At 37.7% G+C, this 22,235-nt stretch overlaps 1 protein-coding gene across 1 annotated transcript in view; it reads right to left on the reverse strand.

The window, feature by feature from the left end:
* The window catches only part of MAST4 (microtubule associated serine/threonine kinase family member 4), a 102,628-nt gene that overhangs the window by 43,399 nt on the left and 36,994 nt on the right, over positions 1–22,235 (reverse strand). Inside the window, exons 3-8 of the mRNA XM_059491755.1 lie at positions 18,902–18,971; positions 15,185–15,263; positions 8,957–9,114; positions 7,632–7,707; positions 5,977–6,186; positions 2,937–3,038 (exon numbers count right to left, since the gene is read on the reverse strand). Coding sequence (XP_059347738.1) covers positions 2,937–3,038; positions 5,977–6,186; positions 7,632–7,707; positions 8,957–9,114; positions 15,185–15,263; positions 18,902–18,971 — 695 coding nt within the window. The remainder of the gene's footprint in view (positions 1–2,936; positions 3,039–5,976; positions 6,187–7,631; positions 7,708–8,956; positions 9,115–15,184; positions 15,264–18,901; positions 18,972–22,235) is intronic.

Genomic DNA, 22,235 nt, shown 5'->3' on the forward strand with positions numbered 1-22,235 from the left:
CAGGTCTGAATAATGAGAAGCAATAAATTATTTTCTGATCTTCACTTCCAAATCTTATTTCATTTTCCATATACAAATGGAAAAAGAATATTTAAATAATTGGCAGTAGCTCTTATCACATATGAAACCGTAAAACCTTTATTCATATGATTATCAAGTAAACTGTTATAGGATTTCACATGCTATGAACAGCTGAGACAAGACCACCATCAGAAAACTTTACCAGCTTTACTGCATGGTATCTGAAATGTCTGATGACCATGAAGCTAGAATTTTATCTTACAATTTTATTAACTTTTTTACAGAGGTTGAAGTTTTCCACACCTAGTATCTATTTCAGACAGATATTCTAAAATACCACACAGTAATATTCAAAAGTTTCTAGAGAGATGCTACAGAAAAAAATACTGTCTCTGTAAGTTTACAATTATGTTTATGATCTAGGCTTAACATCTTCTTGCATGAAAAACGTATTGTTTGTTGACTGTAGGCCAAAATTTGTTCAAGCTGCCTGTATGTGCAGAAACATATGATGCGGGGTTGTCACAATCCAGTTTAAGCCTCCTGAATATCCTGTTTTAAGTGAGAACACTAGAAGCAAGCTATGTTGGCTTTCCCTGCCACTGCTGCTTTGAAACTCATTTATGAGACACAGTCACACCTGGACTTTGCACCACTGTTCTTCCACCCACTCTAGCATTCCCAGCAAAAGGAGGGGTGCAGGATGCACATCACTCTACTTGAAGGATAAGGCAGAGCAAGTAGCCTAGGATAAAATCCCAGCGGCATAAAGTGGGAACTAAGCAAACAGAGATTTGGACTAGGTCCCATTAAAACTCAGTACTTAGGGAGAATAAACTAATATGCAAATAGACCACCAAGAGAGAACTTGAATTGGAACCACAGAATCATTATAGTTCAAAGAAACCTTTAAGATAATTTGGTCCAGCCATCCACCCAGCACCACCACTGTAACTTCTAAACCACTGAATCATCACCCAGCATGAGATCCAAACACCTCTTGAACACTTACTTCCAGGTAACTCCACCACCTCCTACACAACCTATTCCAATGCTTGACCACTCTAACAGGGAAAAAAAATTAAAACATGTAATCTGAATCTCCCCTCTCTCAATCTAAGGGTACTTCTGGTAGTTCTGCACGCATCATATGAGAGACCAGCTACCACCTGGCACCTTCCTTTTAGGGAGCTGTAAGAGTGAAGCGGCGCCCCCGAGACTCCTCTTCTTGAGACTAAACAAACCCAGCTCCCTCAGCTGTTCCTAGATATATTTTCTAGACTCTTCATGAGTCTTGCTGTCCTTCACTGGATGCACTCCAGCACCTCAATTAGAAAGCTAATACAGAATGATGATGCTGGGAGCAAGGGTTGATGGGAGAAAGCTAGCAAGCCTGTAATGGAAGGTGTAAAGTGTTATTAAGAAGTCCTGACTGCCTACAAGATGTATTTAAGAGCATTTCTGGATGTGTGATAATAGACAAGAATGCAAACCAGAAAGGAAAAAAACAAGGATATGAGAAACTGGATGATGTGGAGAAATATATAAACCCTGTAAATAGAGCAGGGAACAACACACTAGACATGGAATGAACTTTTCAGGGAAAGGAGTAAAACAAGTTTGGATTCAACAGCAGAAGCAGGACATGCTAAGATGTCCTCCTCTCTAAAGTCTTCCTTTTTATTTGTTTTGGTTGTTTTTTTTAAACATCCCTCATCTCTTTCCTGTTGATTCAGAGCACATATCTTATTTTTACTTTCCTTCTGAACTGCAAATCACAAACAAAAAAGCAACTGGGAACACTGAGGCTTGGTGTTTCCAAAACAAAATAGAGGCAGCTCTCAAAATGCCCGTGGCTGAACGAGCCAGGGTGTGGATTAACTGTGCCACAGATGAAGGGACTCAGCACAAAGCCAAAATCAGGTTGGAAATACTTCCTAGCTAGCTTACTAGCTCAGATTCAGTGTGACGCAAATGCAGTTATGACAATTTCAGGCATAACTTGAGTCTAGCAGCCGGCTGGCTTCCACATAAGCCTGCCAGCCTCAAATGGCTGTATGCAGCATCAACTTACTGATCTTATATTGGCAAGCAGAGTGGCTCAAAATCAGCTCAGGCTGCCTGCCAGGCCTTTTAGACTTGGGCTGCCTCTGGCATGGCATTTGGGTGCCTACACCATCCTCCTGTGTACACTGTGTTCTGCAAGTGTTTATTAGTTCAACTGAACAACTGAAGCACACTGGCTCCGTGTGTGCAACTTCCCGCACCTGAGCCATCCCAGCTCCCACAGCATGGGCAAGAAAAGCAGAAACATGCCCACACAGCACACACAGTCTAACCCAGTGTGGCAACTTCGGTGCTATGGTCATGCATAAATAAATCGACTCTTCTGCTCCCTCTGGTCCCCACTAGAACAGCAACTACTTGTGTATCTAGACAGCCTACTCCCTCTGCTGCTCTTATCACCAGATCAGGTACTGCAGAACTGACCTCAAGCTGTTTATAGTTCTGGCACTTGTTGAGTGCAACAAAATTATGAAACTATTAAGAAATGAGAAAACCACTAAGCAATTACAATTCTGGAGCAGTCTTCCCTAGAAATGGAGAAGTCTAACAAAACAACAGAAAAAGCCAACTGGGTTTAAACAGCAGCTTCCTCAGTTGATGAAAGGGATTCTATACCATAGTATCTGCAATAGCAGGGAATCAAACAAAACTGCAGGACGGTCCTGCCAGTACACTATATCCAATAATTGAAGTGGAAAGGATCCCACTAACAATGAAGCCCTACCACATGTTTGACGTGTTCCAAAAATCAATTGTAAAGAACCTTAAATAGTAAATCAGAGACCTGCCTGCACTACTAAGTGAAAAACACTACCTAGTAAGTGAAAACATAGTAAGCATGACCTTACCAGACATTCCAGTAAGCGAGCAGGACGAGCAATAACTATCAAGATTTTGCGAACAAGTTGTTTAACAAATGCCATTTCTCCACTCTCTGATCGCTCTTGAGCCTAAAAGACAAAAAATAAAGTCATATTGAACCAAATCACATTCAATGCACTGCTTAGGCAAGCAGTGATATTGAGGACATCTGTAGGGTCTGAAGCATGTACTTGAGAGGAACCGCACATCTATTTCAAGATGCTAGCAGAGATAACAAAGATCTGAGTAACACTGTAACTTCTGTTCAAATAATCCCAGCTTTAAAACTCTAACACTGTAACTACAAAAGTGCTGCCTTCTTTTTTTTCTTGTTTCTTAAGCTTACACAGTGTAATTCCCACCAGTTTTGGAAATGGATACAATGCATCAATACAGCTCAACACCGATCTATACATGCAGGTTGCGCCTCAATTTGTTAACAATGTTAGGCTGAAATGAAAACTAACATAAATAATAGTGATAGATATAAGCAACATCTATCCCAAATTTATACTCTCTTTTGGTCAGTCATAAGAAAATGACAATTTATATGCTTATATACATATAAAAAAACCTTTACTTGTAGAGAGGCTTCATCTAAAAGTACATGTAGAAAGGATGACAATGAAAACACAAAAGAGAGGGGGAAGTGCTATAGAAGAATACATACAGAAAATACACTTCTAGAAGATTTGACAACATCTGCATAATGGTCTGAGCTGCATTTCAAGTTTCTTTTAAATGTTCCCCTCTAAGAACAAATTACATTATTAAGGGATGCTAGTGAATGCAAAGCAACTGTAAAATTCTCCTTCTGATTAGAATGTACTAATAGCTCTTGCCTTAAATATCAAACATTTCCTTGCTCGGAACAGCAGAACTCACAAACTTGTTTCTCAGCATCTCTTGCTTATTCAAAACCACAAAGAAAATTAATAAACTAACACTTAAAAATTATTACTACAGACCAATAAGTACTTTTCCTATAACACATTGCATTTTTGGAAAAAAAACTGTATGAAAATAGGAAACTATGCATATTGCTCTTAATGTAAATACCACAATTTTAAAAATCACCAAATATATGAGAGGAATTAATTTATGGAGTTTAAAACAGGAAAGCTTTTACAAATATAATCTAGCCATCTGCAAAAGGTTTCAGAAGTACCTGAACTGGACAGAAGCACAATTCTGAACATTTTCAACTTAGCCCAAATAAAACTCTTTTGTAAACAAAACACCTGCCTTTTTAACCACCAACAACATTTAAAGCACCTTTGTTAAGTTTTACGAACACTCAGGTGCCTAGGTGAACAAAAGATTCAATACATATTACATTTAAGGAGGATGAAGCAGGAAAGCATTCAGGTCCACTTGACCTTAAAATTCTGAAAAGTTTTGGGTGAACCAGCTGCTTTCACCTCACAGGAGTCTTCCCCTAGTTAAAGTAACTGCACAGTGCCAAGCAGCAGCAGGAAATGCAGCTTTCTACTTAACACTGAAGGTGGGAATTAACAAAAGACGAATCACATGAAACCAAAGCACAACGAAATGCCCATAACAAAGTTGTGCAAAAAAAATGTTTTCATACTGTCATATCATGCTATTGACAAGAAGCAAGTAATGGACTCAAAAGTTAAGTCTGAATTTTTTAAGGTATGTCTTTGCAGAACAGGAATCTTTTTCATAATAAAGAATTAACATCATAGAATATGACAAAATGAGTGGCTTGGTGATTTTTTTCCTTTATATGCAGGTTGAAGAATAATGTGGAGCCCTGTTTTTTCAGCAGGTTTTGGGAGAGGCGTTAGTGAACACATATTCTAAACTCAATGCATAGCCATTTTAAAGTACATATTGTTAACAATGGTTCAGGAAATCCTGGCTTAGACATGTTTTCTGGTATTCTGACATTATCAACTGGCCAATTCTGTCTGCACTTTGGCATGGCAGAACTATGACCATTTCATAAGAAGGTTACTGGTTCAAAGCTTCCTCTTGACTAGTAAGCAAACTCCAAGTATTTTCAATGTTTAAAAAACAGGCTTTCAACAATCCAGAATAAATTTACTGATGTCTTACATTTTGTTTTGCTGTATGAAGAGGAAAAGTTCAAAAAACAGTAGTTTCAGAAATTCTATTTACTAAATAGAAATTAACAAAAAAGCATCATAGGAAAAACAAAAACAAGAAAACAACAAATCCAAACAAACACCAACAAAAACCAACAAATCCCATGAAAACTCAATCAAAACTGCTTGTGTATTCAAAAGAAAGTAAAAGACCAATTAAGATAGGCACAGCATCTTAAGATATCAGCTGGAAAGAATTTTGATTTAATTTCAAATATGCTGCTCTATCACATTAATTTTGACTCATAACATATTATCAAATCCACAAACAAATAACTGAGTACATAACATGTTGCACTCATTCTTTTGAAAAATGACATATTAATAAACTACAGAAACTTATGTAACAGCATGTTTGTAAAGTTTTGAGTTCTTCTTAATTAATTTAGCTGATATTCTATTAAAGTTTCGACACATTTAGAAAAGAAATTTTTGCTGTTAATCAACATTTCAGCAATGAGAGGAATGTTACAAATAATTAAAAAAATAAATAATCTCTCACTAATGGAAAGCCAAAGGTTGCTGTCTGCTTTCTCAACTCAGTAGGGTTGATAAAAGGAAAGCTTGTATGTTACCTCATTTATTTAAAGTAAATGAAATAGCCATCCCTGTCTGGGGCTTATGCACACACATCTGCAAGCAATCTACAATTTGCACTGCAGGACATAATCCTGTTGCTTCTGGAATCTTTACAACCCATCTATTCCAGACGAATATGCCAGGGTGCCTTACAGTTTTTGTAGGAGTCATTATGAAGACTAAATCATCTTATGAATACCACTTTGACAATTACTTGAGTAAACAGACATGATTCAAGACAATATTCAAAAAACCCTAAGGCAAACAGATATTAACAGTTTTTCAGGCAAAGATACAGCAGTGCCACGGATCATACCTCCTGTAGCAATTTGTCTAATTTCTGCTGTAATTCAAGGAAGTATCGTGATGTGATGAGGCCCTGGTGAGATTTATCCAAACAATCTCGAGCCAGTTCTGTGATCTGATGGTGGGTAAAACTGAGCACTCCATCTGCCAGAGGAAGGGTGTTCTCTGGAGAATGATTTGTTATAATATCCTGAAGTCTCTCTTCCATCTGAGCTGTGGCCTATAGAAAAGTAGTTGTTGAACACATTAAATCAGCTCTACATGAAACTAACAGCCTTAAAAGTCATTTCTGACTCTAGAACATTTCTCTACTGCCTAAGAATTTACCTAGCCAGAATGCATGAAATGACTGAAGCCAAAAGGCAAGTACACAAAGGCAAAGTGAGAGATGACACTTCTCCACATTACCAGTACAGAAAAGCAACAGCCTCGTTGTTCTACTACGCAGTTCCTCACTTTGTCTGCCCATGGTGATTACCTCTGCACTAATCTTGTGATAATCACTAACAGAACTAAAAGGCTTTTAAGTCAAAACCAAAGTGGAAATATATAAAAAAGAAAAAAGAGAACTCATAGGGGGGGTCTACTTTTCTCTGCTAAAACTGTGGATACTAGAGAGCAGAATATAGTCACTATTTTCAAAAAGGTTATTCCCCAAAAATATTTCACTGAGCAGAGTTTGAATGATGCTCATTTGACTAATTAGAAGCACCACAGGCTCACAGGTCCTGCCAAACATGTCTGCAGGTTCCCAGATGCATTTGTTTTACAGAACCAACTGTCTGGTTCTCACAGAACCGCAGATGCTTAAAAAAAAAAACCTTTGAAGATATCATTATTATTAGTATTATTATTAAACAGTAATCCCACACACCTTAGTTCACATCTTAAACAGTAAGATGAGTGAGTTCTGCACATTTCATATTGTTGCTCAATTACTCTGCAAATCCTGACAAATCTGTCTTTATATTTATATAAAGAAATGCGAAGAAGTTTCTCCCTTTTTAACTCACATTTTAGGAACAATACCTTGTTTTATTTTCCAGAGGTAACTAAAATCCTAGGAGCAACTGAGAGTACAGTGCTTCAAGCTGTGCACACACACCTGCACCTAGGAACTTATCTGTGTCTCAAGATCTCTGAACAGGAAAGCAAAACATCCTCCTATCTCATAGTCAAATGCTCACATCTGTGTACTGATTTCATTAAGTGTATTAGATCAGTGCATATAATGCATGTCAAGTACATAGCAAGTGTTTGGGAAAATGAAGAAATGGACTAACCAAAGGAATCTGCTGGTATATCACCAAAGCAGATGCTTCTCAACACTTAGCACTGAAAACTGGTTTCGATTTACTAATGCAGTATGCGTTTGCCCCCCGTACACCACCTATTGAAACCCAATGTATCATCAGATTCCAATCAGCAGAATATTTTACCAGCATGATTAATTTCAAAACCAGTTTGGCAGCACTGCCAAATCAATGTCCCATTTTCAGCCAGTTTTCCTTATCATGATTTTATCATTGCAGTAAGAGATCAGTGATGCTTTATGGAAGCCATTACAGGGCTGGATCATTACTTCCCATAACAAAAGCACCACTTACTTAAAACCTATGTTGCCTACCAATTTAGATACTGGGTAACTTAAATATAATTCATTACCTTTGGGAACCTTTCTTTGTAGACGTGGTTCATCATAATTATTTCATTGTCACAGCAAGCAGGAGAACGTCCAGGGCTGCAAGCAAAGCAAATTATCCCTTTACACTTGTCCCAGCATGAACTACAGTTAGTTCTTATATTTTTGTATGACTTATTTGCAACAAAAATTCAGCAAAAACTTCACTGGAAAGGTAGTCTGCAATCAATAGTACACTTAAGTTCCTTTCTACTATTTCTGTTCAAGCATTTAACCCACTTGACATCTAACTGCTAACCATGTTATTCTCCTAATTTGTACCTGTATTTCAAGGCAGATGAAGCCTTGTGAACATTATCTTTTCTTCAGAAGGGCAAGAGAGATCTTTTTAACTGGTCTTATACCTGTACCTTTGAAGATTAGATACAATCAAAATAGCAAGATCTGACCAAGAACTCTGGTAGCTGCAAGTGAAAAAGTACAAACATGAGTTTGTTTCAGTTTTGCTTGTTTTTCTACATGGATAATTTGAAAAAATATATCAAAACAACGTATTTTCAATTTGGCCAGCAGATAAAGGCATTAACTATCTACAAATAATGTCATATATATGCACATGTTAAACAAAAATGGAGCATTGTGCCTGTAAAAAAAAGCACAAGACTTTGAGGAAAAGAATTAATAAAAAATACCCACAGACCTCACAAACCTACAGAATTACTTTTTGCTATTATAAGTCTCACTGTCCACTAGAAAGCCCTTTAAAAAATCTCAATACAGATTTCCTGGTGTTGGTGATTCTGGCCCATTCAATCTGTCTAGAAGGTCTGATCAAGTGGAAAGGTCCCTGCTCAGAGCAGGGGGGTTGAAACAACATGATCTTTAAGGTCCCTTCCAACTTAAATCATTCTGTGAATCTAAATCTGGCTTTTGGTATTCTTAAAGATGAAAACGGAACACTAAACTTTGTCAGGGATATCACAATGGCGAGTCCTTGAACTGATACAGGCAGCCTGTTACAGACATTCAGGCTACTACTGAGAACAGAGCAGGTACTTGGATTCAGAAAGGGAGTATTACAATTACATCATGAATGACTAGGTCATCAAGATAGTCTCTGCAGGTTAGCTGCCTTCACATTAAGACCTATCTTAACGATATTTACCACTGAAGTAAGTAATGACCAAAACCAGAACAAGTATTTAAAGACTACTCTTCATTCAGCCTCAGTTATATATGTATTTCAGACATTTCAAAACCAGTACACATCACCAGTGTAAAATACCATGATGCTACCCACAATATGTGAATTTAGATCCATCCCCTGTTTTCAGATACACAAACTCACCTGAGACTCCGGGATCGAGGGCGCATTGCAGTTGTCCTGCACCTGTTATCACTGGCAATGCTCTCAGTGGTACAGAAATGTTTAGACAAAAAATGTAGTTCATCAGGTGTTGGTTGGTATGGTAACTGGTGTAGCTTCTCTTGGGATGAGCAGGATGACTAAGAGCACAAGAAAACACAAGCGTCCATCAGAGGGAAAAAACATCATTTTCAAGACCATATCTGGTGCTCATGAATAATGAATAATGTAATTTAAGTTCAAAAATTATAGTTACTGTTTCTCATACCTGACTACCAATTTAAAGAAGAAAATAAATAATTACTCTCAAACTCATAAGCTAAATATAGAGTAAATATTAAAAAAAAGAACCACTTCAGTTCAGAAGACATGCTGCACTTCAAAAATTTAAATTTCCTAAGGCAAAGGTGATGTCTGATGTCAATGACATGTAAGAACCGCTAAAATGGAGTATGCTGAAAGTAAATTATTAGAATAGGATGGCCTAAGTATGGTAACCATAAAGTACAACTTATTGTCACAGTGCCGATTGTAAATCTTCATAATAAAGGTACTTCATTATCCATATTTAAGACATTACCAATGCTCTTAAAAATAAAATCAAATTGTATCTAAAATTTTGCTGAAAAAATTAATACATTAATATCTTTTAAAAACTGTACTCTGAAAACAGAATAGGAGAACTCAATACATTTATCAAGACCAGTTATATGGCCACAAAAAGCAAACGGAATTACAATAAAACCATCCATTTAGTATCAAACTGGAAGATATGGACAGGTATGAAAACAGCAGTGCTACCACCATAACCACCCTTGCAACATTTCATGTACAGAGCTGCATTACATAAGCAGTCCAAATGACCAAACTATGTATTTTAAGGGTTTTTATGCAGCTCTACCTGAGCCACATTAGACGCCTGGAGGTAAAACTTGTAACTTTTCCGTGAACCTGGATCCAGTACACTTTTTAAAGAACACATACATAGTTAAAATCACTAACAACTAGTCTTGCTAATGTGGACTGACAAACATGGAGAAATGTTCTACTGTTTCTGGTACCAAAATCAGTTTCCAAGTCAGCTGATTCATAAATATTCTTGTATGACTGCACAAAGCTGCTTACTACCATGCAGACATTCCCTATATTTTACCTGCAGAAGGGAAGAAGTTGAAAAACTTGGATATCTTTCTGGAGCTCCTCAGACTCCAGCTGTATTTCTCAATAAAATGAATTTCTTCTGTGTATCAATTTACATGTGCCCATTACTGCTTATCTGACTTCTCATATCGAACACCAAGGCCCCCGCCTGGGTGCTCTTTTAATGGAGGCAGTAAAGAGTTTCTTTGTTACATCATTTCTAGTGAGGGAAATCAATAAACTTTTGTACTGCACAAGTATTACCCCTGCATTGCTAAGGTCAGCAGATAATAACCAGGCTAGTAAGCACAGAAGCTAGGAAGTCTTTTTAATCTCCTGGCAACTTGTGTGGTGAAGGCTAATATCCTAGATCAGAAGCAAAAGAAAAGTTTTCTTATCACACTAGATGTCATGAAATCTTGTCTTGTAAAAGCAAAAAAGAATAAAACCCACTAGCAGAAAAGGCTAACAAGGACTGGTCTACATGGGAATGCAACACCACATCACAACAAGCTGAAGTTTGAAGACTGTGTTACCTTGCTTTGCTGTGGGCTAAGAGGTATGGACACTGAGAATCTACCACAGCTCACTAGATAGGTAGTAACTTGCTGAGTTATTGTAACTCATGCATGAAATTCAGCCTTAGCACATTAACATGCATAATTCAGCATACAGCATAGGAAAAGTAAGTTCTTTCTTATCTCACACTATAGCAGTTGGTTGCAGTTAACCTGTTATCCCGCAGCCATGCTCTGTAAAATAAATTATACTATAGCACAGGAGAATTTCCCAATACAGAGCATCACAGGTGGCTATTGTCTTTCAGGGGATTATGGGAAGATCAGTGTGAAAATAACTCATATCACACTTCTTCTCATACAAGGTGCCACAGAGTTTAGATCCAACACAACTGAAGAGAGGATCTTCCCATGCTAACCACTCTCAGTTGTATCAGGACCATCACAGGCATAAAGTACATTGTTCTGGTGATCTAAATTCTTATTTCAGTACAAATCCAAATTCTTACAGCAAAAAATTCTTAAACAAAATAGTTCTTCTGGCATTCTACAATTAATGTTCAAAAAATCACACAAGAGCTAAATTTTTTAATATGTTCAACTGTACTGCATTATGGAAATGCAAATGTTCTTCTGAAATAGAAATACAGGTTTGAAAAATACACAGCTTGTCTCTCAGTTCATCACTGCTATAAGGCGTGCTCTCCTAGAAGACTCAATCATCTCAACTGCATTGTCTAACTGCAAAGATTTGATCCTACTGTGCTGGAGTAAGACAAACTACCAGCTTCTTTCCAACTGAATAATCAAGCAGAAGGTACTTTAATTTTGATTTTGCTGTGATAACCAGTATTTGTGGTACTTGCACCACTTCTAAACCCACGATCTTCCATTAAATAGGTAATTCTATCCATCCCATCACTTTCAATATTAAAAAACAAACAAACAAAAAAATAGGCAACAAATGAGTGAGCTACACTCACCTCAGCATAACTGTGGTAACTACAGACACTTTGGCCCCTACTTTGACTTTCACTTGCTTGTGAAGAACAAAGTTGTGATCTATTGCAATGTGTAAAAACTCATTCTGCTCACTGCCTGATACATGTCTAGATTAATGTGAATTTTATTTATTCATCACTGAAAAGGGAGTGTTCTATATGTACATTTACAGCGTTGTATGAACTGGTCCCTCATTTCCTCTAAGAAAAAGTAATAATGTAGAAGAGAAGGCTGAACTGTGCTAGCTCTTTCAGATTCTGAAAAGTACATGAAATCAATTAGATGGGTACACTTCTAGTTTTGGTTTTGTGATTCACATGTATCATCCAGGAGCTAAAAGAAGAAAATGAAAAACATCTCCAAGAAGTGAAGAAATAGTCACTAGTTTTAGAAGCCCAAGGCTATCCAAGTGCTTTTGCAGGGCTTATCAGCAATAGCAAATTCTCGGGCAAAACAGAACAAGAAACTAACCATGAGATACTGCAGAAGCCAAGACAATAAAGCCTAATGTGTTTGTCTCAGACACCAACAGCCGGGTGGCTGTGCCACCAACCAAGGCCTTCAGGTAACAACAGCCAAGGACTGCTGGCAATAACATGCTGTGAGAAAGAACAAGATGTGACTGGACAAGGGGCCACATGGAGGTAGGACAGCCTCCTCTGGGACAAAGGTCTCTGATCTACCTCCTGGAGATAAGCACAGCTCAGCACAGCACAAACAGAGAAATGGGGTGGAGAAGCAGGCGCATAGGGCAATCAAGACTGCCAAAGACCCCCAAAACCCTCTGACCCATTTCCACAAGGACTTGAAAGACTGGACTGTGAGTGATCACTAATTTGCATTGAAAGTGAGAAACCCACCTTCAGGGTGGCAACAGCTTCTCTACAAAATGGTACCCCCCCCCCCACACACACACCAAGCCTCAGGCATCCCCAGGATCCTGAGATATCCCAGCAGCTGGACTAATGCTGGAGCCAGGACAGGTGATCTCTTCCTCCCCCCTTATCCCCCCCTTTTTCTTCCTTTTTTCTTTCCTTCCCAACCCACCCCTTTATGCAAAACACACTGACATGCGCTTATACAGCAGGTCAGAGACTAATACATCAATTTCTATGTCAAGTGTGTAATCTATAAATATAACTTAGTGAGTTTTTGTGGATCATTTGAATTCTGTAATTTCTTTTGACCACAAGTATTTACCAATCTGGGTGATCCCTTACTCTTAAAGTGGGACACCACTGATATTTATGGCATGAATTCTCTACTGCTGCTTTCTTCAAAAAAATTAAAATTTATTTATTGGAAAAACGCGAAACACGTTTATTTCCACAAGTAAGAAACTGTTTACTCAATGGTAGGAAAGACATATAAGTATGTTATTATTTATATATTCTAGTCAGAAATAATCATGGGCTAGGTCAACAATGATGTATTACAGAAGTTAAGACATCTAAGTCCATAAATGTGTGGACAGCAGATGCAAATACCATGTAAAACTGCTCCACATTCCAGGATGCCTACAGCAGCTAGTGAACTTAAGCAGGGAAGAAAGCATATTAATTAGAATTACCATTTTAAAACTGAAGATATCAAAGAAATTAATAAGGACAGAAAATTAAAACTGTATTTTGATCTGGTTTTGACACAGCTTTTAATCTCCTCTCTAGCACAAGTCTGTTTCCTCCAACAGTGACAGTGTTACAAATTCCTTTATTTGATATAAACTCCTTTATGTCAATATATTTTAAGTGAAGAGCACAGCATATCTGATCTAGTTCCAATAAGAGGTATACAAACATGCCCTAACTGAAACTGCTTACAGAATTAACGTGAAACCAAGGAATTTACTAGGCAAAAGTAACATCTACACAGAAAAGAAAGCAGAGGTCAAAATCAGGGCTTTAGAGAACAAGTTCTTACGATACACGAAATTACCCAACATGGTTTAAGACAAATAGAATTGTCCTTCCAGAAATCTTTGTGGGCAAAAATAAAATGAGAGTTGATCGTAACACAAAATAGTTGTATTTCACGATTGTACAGAACGTGAAACTGGAACTCTACTGTTCCACAAGAGAAACTGAACAAACCCACTGGAAGTTGGAAGAGAAAGCGTACTTTAATTGCTAAAGAAACAGTTTAAAAAATCAATTATTATCCATTCAGTAAAATGTGCTACTCATAAAAGGTAAAACACCTTTTATAGCCATATAAAGCATAAAACATTGAAGAGCCACAGTTGGATCTACACAGACCATCACTTCCACTGCAGTGATGTGTTCTAACTGTCAAAATGTCAACTATTTGCTATTTCCAAAGCAGGCTTTCTCCAGGGCTCTACCTCCACGGCCTCTAGGCGTGACTACCACAACCAAGAGCTCTGCTCCAGGTTGTAACAAGAGACAGTTGTTCCTCTCCAGTACAGAGATGTGCAGATGCACAAAGTAGAGGCTAGTATTTCTGCCATGGCTGGCTCCCAAGTTCTGGAGCAGGATCCAAGGCACTGCTGTGGCATATGAGATGCACAAGTATGGGGGGGGGCTGACAAAACACTGGCAGAAGCAAGCCTGAGGGGAGCCAAACCGAACCCAGCTAAATACTGACAACCAGAGCTGAGCCCAGCAGTCTGGCAGCAGACAGCAAGACATGGACAACCCAGCTTTTTTGTGGATTTATCCCTCATTGTTTCTTCTTCCAGCCTCAGGGATGGGGAACGCAAGCCACAAAGAGCAAATGCCATCTTGTCTTTGTCTCAGCAGCCACACAGAACTGAGCTGAGGTGCTGAACACCTTTTGTGTGTAAAGCACCTTCTCTTTTGTAAATTTTGTTATCAATATTTCCTACTCCTTAGTTGCTGGTTTTCTGTTGTTACCTCAACCCATATTCTCTGCTGTTTTTATCTCAACCCATGGTCTTTGCCTTTATCCCCCTCTCACTGGAGCAGGGTGGGGAAAATGGGGGTGGCCTACTTGTAGTTTAATAGTTTTTTTAAACCACCACAATTGCACTGAAACAACTGGTCCAAAAGGTAAAAATTAGTAAGTTAAACTTATTCTATTATGCATCCCAAAGGATTCCTTTTATTCTGATTACAGCCATCTGAAAGGTTATGTATCTAACCTATCATCATGCACGAACATCTCACAATTGCCAAAGGAAAACAAAGGCTAATGCGTGATTCATCTCATCCTAAGACAGCAGTCTAACCCAGGACAGGTGAATCATGCCATAGACAGTTTCTCTTTCTTCTTGTCATCAAGGCAGCCTCAGTTAAGACTTGATACCTAACTATTATCTGGTTAAAATAAGGCAGATCAAAAGGGAGCAGCTGAACACTATTCACTACCAAAAAGTATCTCTCAGCAAAGTACACATCGTGCAAAGTTGTCTTCTATTTCAGGGAAGCAAAGCAGTTTCCTATCACATGTTAGTTCTAAGTCTATCAAACACAACAAAACCTACATTGTCTTTTCCTAAGAGAAGCATGCTACATTTGAGAAGCTAAAGCCTGCAGACAACATCCATCAGCACAGCCAAACAGATACTTACAGAAACAGTTGAGCTGGGTGTATTTGTACCATAGCCAGAAGAAGGGAGAGAAGCCAAAGACCAGCGGCGACCATCAGTCCTGGAAGTTATTAAATGGAGGTCAGTCAAATGAACACTGCAGCATCCTAATGCAGTAACGTCTGTTAATTATTACTGGGTAAAACTGCATCCCAAAAGCATGGTAAAAATAGGGGCTTTAACAAACAGTATACTTTCACAGGGCACCACAGTAAACAAGCATTCACCAAGGATGAATTATTTTTATCGTGGTTTTATTTATAGTTAAAATTCTATGAGATGGAACAACCACAAAGAGAATGAACAGGTCCACAGAACTGGTATCTAAAACAAACAGAAAAGGACAATAAGCTCACAACTTTTAGGTCCATCCCATAAAAATTAATGAGAAGCAAATTAAAAAAATTGTGAACAAATGCAGACCACTGTGCTCTGAGCCACAGAATAACCATCACATTCTGATTGATATAAAAGGGTAGTGCATTCTTCAGTGGCATCAGCAGAGGGTATCAGCAAACTAGCAGGCTAATGATTAGGTAAAACCAAACCTAAATGTTAAATGTTACATACATGACACAGGAAAAACAAATCTTCAGGAAAAAATCATGCTCCCTCCAAATAAAAAAATTAAATAAATACACAGATTATAACCAAAACATGATTTATGTTCTTCATTGTCTGAGGTAACAAAGACAACAGGAAACTTCAACATTCCAAGCGGCAAACAAAAAAACAACTATGAGAGAAGTGTTTGGATTTTTGAAAAGGTAGAATTTACCTGTCATTTCGATGCCCATGACTGCAATACAATTGATTCAAGTGTGTTAAAAAAAAAGGCAGAATAATATATAAATAACAAAGCAGGTCAAGTTTTTATTAACAAGTGGTATGACAGTTAGGAAAGGAGAACTGAAGATCTGTTTAACAAGTATCATGTCACAAGTCTGACTGACACAAAAAGTGAAATTCTGAAGAACTGAAGATTAATTGAAGTGTATTTTTGAAGAACTGAAGTAATGTCAAATCAGAAATCTTAAACCTATGGATGCAGAGGTTTAAGTGGTCCCTTCCTTCAAACTAACAGTCTAAAAAGCCCCTTGCTTCTTTCCAATATATCCACTTATTCATCCACAAACTACAATCAAAACTCTGGGACTTTGTATACATAAAGTTTAAGAAAAGGAACTACAGTACATTATTAGTATTAAAATGTGAAGAGCACATGTACTAGAGACTGCTAATTGTGTCAAATACTGAACTCGGGAAAAAACTTCCACCTCTACCATAATCTTGTTCTTAATTCATTCTTTCACATTCTCTTCTTCACCCAAGTATGTAAGAGACACCTCCAGATGAAAGCACCATTCTAAAAGTAGTTTTCTCTTCATTTGGCTTAGCTGCTCACAATTGAAAGAACTTAGGCAGTATTTAAACATGGGTGAGACCCATGTATTCTGCATCTGTGAGAAAGAAAGTATTTCTTTGAATAACTCATAGTGAACAGGGTACTTGAATCACACAGAAAGGCTGTCAAGGGTGCAGATAGGCTACCCCAGAAAGTCATCTGGGAGGCAAACATGGGCAAACAGGAGGCATTCATAAGGCATTATGGGAAAAAAGCCCCTATAGCATTTTCCCCTGGACTCTTTCTACACCATTTGCTTCCGTCCTAAAGTATGGCTTTACTCACTTTCCAGCAGCTCTAGAAAGGGCAGTCTGTCACCTACCCACAGGTTCATAGATGCTGGACTTGTATGCACAACAGCAGTGCTGACTTCCAGAGGCACAGGCTATTCCTGGGCACTGATCAGCCCACCAGACATGGGCAGAGGAAGGTGACTCTCCAGCTTGGTTCTGAGGCACTGGGAAGGCACCCTCCAGCTCTGCCCACCGGCTGAAGGGGCATCCCTACGGCAGGTCCCTTTCCTATGCCTGCTGCAGGCAAGGCCAGCGCCTGATGAGAAGGGGCTACACTAAGGAAGCAGCTTCACAGAAGGTCTCAAATAATTTCCTTTCCCTCTCTCTCCCTTCCTCACACTGTCCCAGCTTTTTGGTATCCCCACTGACTCGGTGGCAGTGGATAAAAAAGTATCCATACCCCTACACCATTGCCCCTGCTCCTTCAACCTGCTCTATCACCCTTGTCCTTCCCCTCCTTTTATACCTATTAAATTTACAAAATATAACAGAAAAGGTATAAAGTCAGAAGTCCGTTGTCATTATTCACAGTGCGTTTTACTATGAAAATTCATCCTACCAAACTTATATGAAAACAACCACAACAGACACACCAAATTAATAAGAAAAAAAGTTGCATCAATGCAGTTTTAAACTTCATTGCCATCAAACATTTTCAATATAAACACAGAACAAAATCAGTTTCCACAGAAAATTGCTCTGAATGTTTCTTGAATCCCACTGAAGTGGTGAGATATTTTTAAATCAGAGAAATTTCCTTCAGTTAAAAAATCTATTTAAAGCGCATTACAGGGCTCTAGAGAGGTCAAAATCCAAATGAAACACTAGAAAACAAATCCTTTTGTTTTTTCATGAATTCTGAATTCTAAGGTTTACAAAAGTATAATATTTTAAACTTTCTGTTGATTATGGGTAGGAAGAAAAACTATTTCTCGGCTGCTGTATTTCTAAGCAATGCTCAATCTTTCACATCTGCTTTTTCCATTATAAACTATTTCTGGATTTAATGAATCTTTCTAAAAATATGCTCACAAACAAATGCAACCTCTAAAGAGATAGTATCTCCGACAAAAGGAAACCTATCTAGAGGAAGTAGATTCAAAAGAAATATTCAACTTTCTTAGGATAATTTAAAAAGCAGCATCATAAGCTACTAGAAAGATTGACAAGATCTACTGTCACAAATTAACTAGATTCAGATTCAAAAATTATGCAAGCTTTCACCCCTTTGCAGCTTTAAAAAAAAAAAAGTTAAGCCATTTTCTTGCAATTACTTTTGAGAATTTTTGTGTGCTACTTTACTGATCTCCCAAAATAAAGTGACTAAAACTTTACAGGCAAGTTATAGCTCAGCACAAACCCATCAGTTAGATGCCTGACACTGCTTAAGCATCCCAATTTCATTTTTTATATATATATATATACTCCTGGCTAAACATATAAATTCTGCTTACCTTCACAGACATAAGAGCTAATGAAAATGTTATTTGCAGTACGGTGACAACGTGTTAAATGATGGGGAACCACACTGGCACAAACAGGCAGTCTCCCATGACATGCTATCAACTTTGGTTATAGATCATTTAATAATTATTTACTTCATAAATCACTTCAAGTTCACTTTAAACCTTCAAAAATTCTACTAACATTAATTAATCCTCACTACACTCCTGTGACAATGCTTATTGTCTCACAGACACTGGTACAGATATTGAAACAGGTCAATGACAGGTATTCAAGGTATGGTACTAAGACAATGTCTGAATCAGATTTATTACAATTAAATCACTATTCTATTTTTTAAAATTAAAAAGATATGTTCACATTGCATCACACATTCAGTAGTTTGTTACCGCTGAGGTTTAAAATGGTTTACAAAAATGAGCTAATACTTATTATTCTAAGTGACAGACCTGACAGATGTATTTGCAATCACCTTCTGTATCTGCATACATTTCCTTTATGCAAAACGTATGTTGAATACTACGAACAACCTCTTACCTTCGTGCAAAAGAAAAGTGGGCTGAGGCACTGGGAGAGAAATTCCTAGGGCTATCTTGAGGACTGTTTCCTGTTGGAGATGATACACAAAAAATTATTATTAGATGGGTGGGGTGAAGAGAAGTCACTAAAAACATTCAAACGTATCAATGCATGCATTTCCAGTGGGTTCGAAATGAATTTCAGAATTTTTTCTTTCACAGCTGCTCTGAAAATAAATTCTGGAACAGAATCTTATTTTGACTCGTGTTTTAGTGACTGGATTTTGTAATTCATCGAGAACTGTTCATTAAGCCTTTTAATTTGAAAATTCTCAAAACAATTCGATAATTGTTTAAAGAAACCAGTACATTAGCTTGAAGAATAGGTTTTTAATGTCACAAAAAATATTGGTTTTTTAAAATATTATACAAAACAATGAAAGATAGAAAAATCATTATCAAAGATGTAGCCCATATGTGAAGTCTCTACAGCATTTTCACAGGCTTCCTGGCAATTTTTTTTTTCATGGCTCATTTTTTTCTATCTCCAAAACAAACAAGCAGACAACACACTGAACTGAACTTTTTTACCCTTACCTGCATTTTGTGAACAGGTTTCAACTTTGGAGTTTGTTACCTCTTTCTATTAGAACACCTGATCTCCTGTGGACCAGCATGAGTACAGAAAGGGAGCAGCTGCTGAGAGCTGCTCTACCCCTCTGCCTGTATAGTTAAAGGAGAAACTGTATTCCTTCCTTTAGAAGGAATAAAAATGGCCTCTAAAATAATCCCCAAACCTACAAAATACCTCTAAACATACACAAAAAACCACAAACCCCAAATAAAAAAAACCCAAACAAAAAAAAAGCCAAAAGGATCCAATATTAAGTAGTACTGGCATACATCTAACAATCAATCTTTCCTTAAACTTTTCTTTAAAATAACTGTAGCAGCAACACATGAAAATAGAAAAAAAAAGTAATGCATTTGTTGTAGCATTTTATTTTTGGACATAAATGAGACTGAAACAAAAGCAATTGATTAAAAAATAGCTCCTATATAGCCAGCTAGAAACAACATGAAATTTCTGAGGGGAAAATCACTACCTATGTGTGAAAAGGCCATTATAAAAAACTAAGTCCTTAAAGGGCTTCAAGTGGCCTTGACTGCTATCCAAATGTTTGAATCAACATTGCATTTATCACAGTGATATCCATAACAGACTGCATTAATTCTACATGAGAAAGCATAAACCTTGAGTGATCAACACACATCCCCACACTACCCCCCTCCCCATTTTGTCTAGAAGCAGATGCAAGATGCTTTTTGAGCTGCACTGAGCAGCTTCTGCAGCTGCTCTTTCCACAGCCTCATGAGACATGGATTCCACTCTCACTGGCCAATACCCCCAAGTTTTTTTTAGCCATTAATCTATCATGGCAGAATTATGCCTTCTTACATTCTCTGCATCCCCTCAAGACCCCAGCTTCTTCATTACCCTTCAGACACTGCTGAGGGCCTCAATAATTTCAAGGTGGCAAGGATTTTCATTCCCTGAATGGACTGGAGCAGAGGGAATCTGAAGCCATAAATTCCCATCTTTAGCTGGGGACTAAAAAAAATTACTCTTACCTTCTATCAACTGTAAACACCGAATTACTGAGAGCGACAGTTCATTCAATTTAACAGCTAACTGGATTTCTTTTTCTGAGACCAGAAATTATTTAACAAAAATAAGCTAAAAAAAAAATAATTTAACACTGTGCAGATAAAACAGTCACAAACATTAACTGCCACACTAGAAAAACATCAGCTGTAATCTGGAGTGTGTTGTGGCTTAGGTAAGTAAAAAAGACAAAGAAGCTACCTTGAACTCTGGCAGAAGAGCATAGAATTAGCCTTAACATAGTGAGACAAACAGCTTTTGACAGGAAACAGTTTCACAAATCAGAATATGGGGCTTTGTAAACCAATTCCTTTTGTTTTGCTAGCTGAAGTTATATATGGATATAAACAAGCTTTTAACACACATCAAGGACATACTTTACTGTCCATGGGTTAAAATACACACAAAAACTTCATAAAGAAGAAAAAAATATGATTAAATAATGTAGCAATTTTATAGCTATCGGTGTGGATTTGGATTTGTGGAGTCACAATGCTGCAAACTATGTTGCTAGAATCAACACAGATCACTTCCTTACAGACAAAACCTTAAGAAGTCAAAGTCTTACTCAGGAAGAGCATCAGATCCTGTTATTAGGAAAATCAGCTTGGAAGCATTACTTGTAATAGCAAATCAGCTTCTAAAATAACAAGACTGGTGATGCCATACACATAATAGCTGGATACTAAATCCTGAAGGTTTATCTAGAAATTGTAAGAACTCAGACAAACCTGGAAACGAAGAATGAGAATACAAACCCCTAATGACTGGAGAAACAGCTAGTGCTATTACAGGTATAAGGTGTAGTATTCCAGAGGAGCAAGACAGGCTGGAAGCAGAGTCTCACATGCGACCTTCATCCATCAAGGTATTCACCCACCCATCTGCAAGTCAACACCTGGGAGACTTTCAAATAAAATCTAGTGCCAGTTACCTCTCTGTCCATATGTGCAGGGCTTGCTGATGAGTCAAAGCCTACTGTTCTTTGAAATCTGCTTGCATTGTATGCTTTAGTATCTCTATGTGATGGGGATTACTGCCCAAGTGTTTGATTTAGTAAAGTAAACTGGACCGGTGGTCAGGCATTAGACAATTAACTCCAGCATCCTCTGGGAGACACAATGAATAGGCAATTAATGTAACAAAACAATACTCTGCTTCATAACAATACACAGGGTGGCTCATTTTGCAAGTACCTATTGTTAAGAAAACTGTATCAAGACAATTAAACTGTGGTTGTTTTGCAAGTAGCTTCAAGAAATCCTGTGTCTTTGCCACTGAGGGAAGATACTTCAAATATTTTTTAAAAAGTATGTTACAGTCACTGCATATTATTAATGTACTTTTAATAGCTGTCTACCTACAAAACAACGAGTTTCAAAAGCAATGATTTTCTGTTAGTATGGAGGGAATACCAGATTAATGATAATTGTTATCCCAAATTCCTGATGGATCAAAGACAAATCCAGTTTGAATTTTTTTAAAGTGTACCACAGTACATCAGTGCTCCATTAATACAATGATGAGTTGTACATTCCTCTGTGTCAGTTCACACGGTGATGAGTCCTGACTGTGAACTGAGTAATACACAAGACATCATCCACCTGCAGTTACAGGTCTGACATTCTTACCATAAGAAACAGCATTAGTCAGTAGAACATACAGCTGGGCAGAATCTACACTAGAG

This window comes from Ammospiza nelsoni, chromosome Z (assembly GCF_027579445.1).
Source record: "Ammospiza nelsoni isolate bAmmNel1 chromosome Z, bAmmNel1.pri, whole genome shotgun sequence".
NCBI lineage: Eukaryota > Metazoa > Chordata > Aves > Passeriformes > Passerellidae > Ammospiza > Ammospiza nelsoni.